Consider the following 2,046-nt stretch of genomic DNA (forward strand, 5'->3'; position numbering starts at 1 on the left):
AGTGAACTGTAGCTAACAGCGCCAACAGTGGTCGTTCAGTGAACTGCAGTCAGCGTCCTGTTGCCAGACCCACACCGTTCAGCCAAGATACAGCCGATAACACCAGTTAGCTTAGCTACAGTTAGCTAGCTGGATGCCTCTACCTCACATCACTCTTGGCTAATAGAAAGTTATCGTTAGCTTTGTACTGTTAGCATCATTTATTGTTGGCTAAAATCAAGTTAGCATCATGGATCACGTTAGCTGGTGCAGCTAAGCTAAGCTAATGTTAACTAACCCTGGCAAAAATGATTTAAAGGTGTAAAGAGAGAAACAGCTGACAGGAAGAGGAAGATGATGATGATGATGACGATGATGAGCTGTGTGATTGGCTGCCTGCCAGGAGACCCAACCAATCAATGGACTGAAAGGAGCAGAGCTGCACCAATATATTAATCATTTATTATATTTATATATTATTAATATATTTTATTTATATAATATAATTTATTTATATAATATATTTATAATATAATATTATATAAATAAATTATATAAGTATATAATTAGAGTTACAGATAATAATAATAATAATAATATATGTATCTGTTGATTATATTTGGTATTAATCAGATGATGTGACGCAGCAAAAGTATAAAGGAGTAAAAACTGTAAACAGATAAAGAGGACTGATGATGATGATGATGAAGAGGATCTATTTTTAGATGCAGTGACGGCAGCAGCAGGAGGGATGATGGGAGATTTCATTGAGTCAGTTTTTACTCAGGATCACGTTGGAGTGATGAAGCATAATAATAATAATAATAATAATAATAATTAATCATAATAATGTAAAATTACCTTTAACTGTGAATTATTTGACATTTCTGATATTTTCTTCATTAAAGTCTGAATTATTCTCAGCAGTAAAGAAAAAACCTGTAATAAAATAATATTAATACAAAATATCTGACATTATAATAATCATTATAATAATCATTATATTAATCATTATATTAATACAGATTTTCTTTCTGTAAACAAACAAACATCCTGTTTCTCCAGCAGGTGGAGACATTCGTCCTCCTCTTAATAACTGTTATAACTTATATTAATATTTGACACTAATAATATTTGACTTTAATAATGCTGTGTTGGTGTGTGCTCTCTCTGGTGGTTAACCCTCCTCTTCCTCCTCCTCTTCCTCTGTGAAGATGAGCTGTGCGAGCTGAAGGCCGAAAAGCCGATCATGTTGGCTGAAACTCTGACGGCTAAAGAGAGAGAGTCCCTGGAGGAGAAGGAAGAGCCGGTGGGAGACGGAGAGAAAGGCCAGCAGGAGGAAGAGAAAGAGTTGAAGGAGGAGAAGGAGAAGGAAGAGGAGGAAGAGGAAGAGGAAGAGGAAGAGGAACAAGGAGGAGGGAAGGATGAAGAGGAGGAGCTGGAGGAGCTGAGAGCTCAGGTGTTACAGCTGCTGCTGGAGCTGGAAGAGACCAGAGAGGTTTCCCAGAGACAGGAGGAGGGTTTCCTCGAGCTGCAGGGTCGGTATTCGAGTACTCTATTACTCTGTTACTCTATTACTCTGTTACTGTAGTACTCTATTACTCTGTTACTCTATTACTCTAGTACACCTTGAGAGTACTTTAAAAAAATTATTATTTAAATATAAAAAAATAAATAAATATAAATAAATGACCAGATAAATAAATAAATATTCCATTAATTAATGTATAAATTAATATTTCTGTATCATTTGTGTCTGTTTACTTACGAGGTAAATAAACAGAATAAAAATTTAATCTGAAATATAAATGTATTTATTCACATAATTATAAATTAATGAATGTCTGTATTTATTTTAATATTGTTTATTTATTGAGTCATTTTTGGGAGAGTTTGTTTTTGGCGGTTTCAGTCCTCCATACAAACTGTATCTCAGTGCTAAATATTGTTTTATGGTAAACATGTAGTTTTAACTAATGATACTTTAACTTGTTGTGGAATTGTTTTACTCTGTGGTATCAATACTTTTACTTAAGTAAAGTATCCGATTACTTCCTCCACTACTGT

General features: G+C 34.1%; 1 protein-coding gene across 1 annotated transcript in view; it reads left to right on the forward strand.

Moving 5' to 3' along the window:
* The first annotated feature begins 1,183 nt into the window (after positions 1 to 1,183).
* The window catches only part of LOC118340211 (coiled-coil domain-containing protein 136-like), a 5,287-nt gene continuing 4,424 nt past the window's right edge, over positions 1,184 to 2,046 (forward strand). Inside the window, exon 1 of the mRNA XM_035678075.1 lies at positions 1,184 to 1,517. Coding sequence (XP_035533968.1) covers positions 1,229 to 1,517 — 289 coding nt within the window. The 5' untranslated portion in view covers positions 1,184 to 1,228. The remainder of the gene's footprint in view (positions 1,518 to 2,046) is intronic.

Source organism: Morone saxatilis, unplaced genomic scaffold (genome assembly GCF_004916995.1).
Source record: "Morone saxatilis isolate NCDOM2014 unplaced genomic scaffold, NCSU_SB_2.0 Contig10, whole genome shotgun sequence".
NCBI classification, from domain to species: domain Eukaryota; kingdom Metazoa; phylum Chordata; class Actinopteri; family Moronidae; genus Morone; species Morone saxatilis.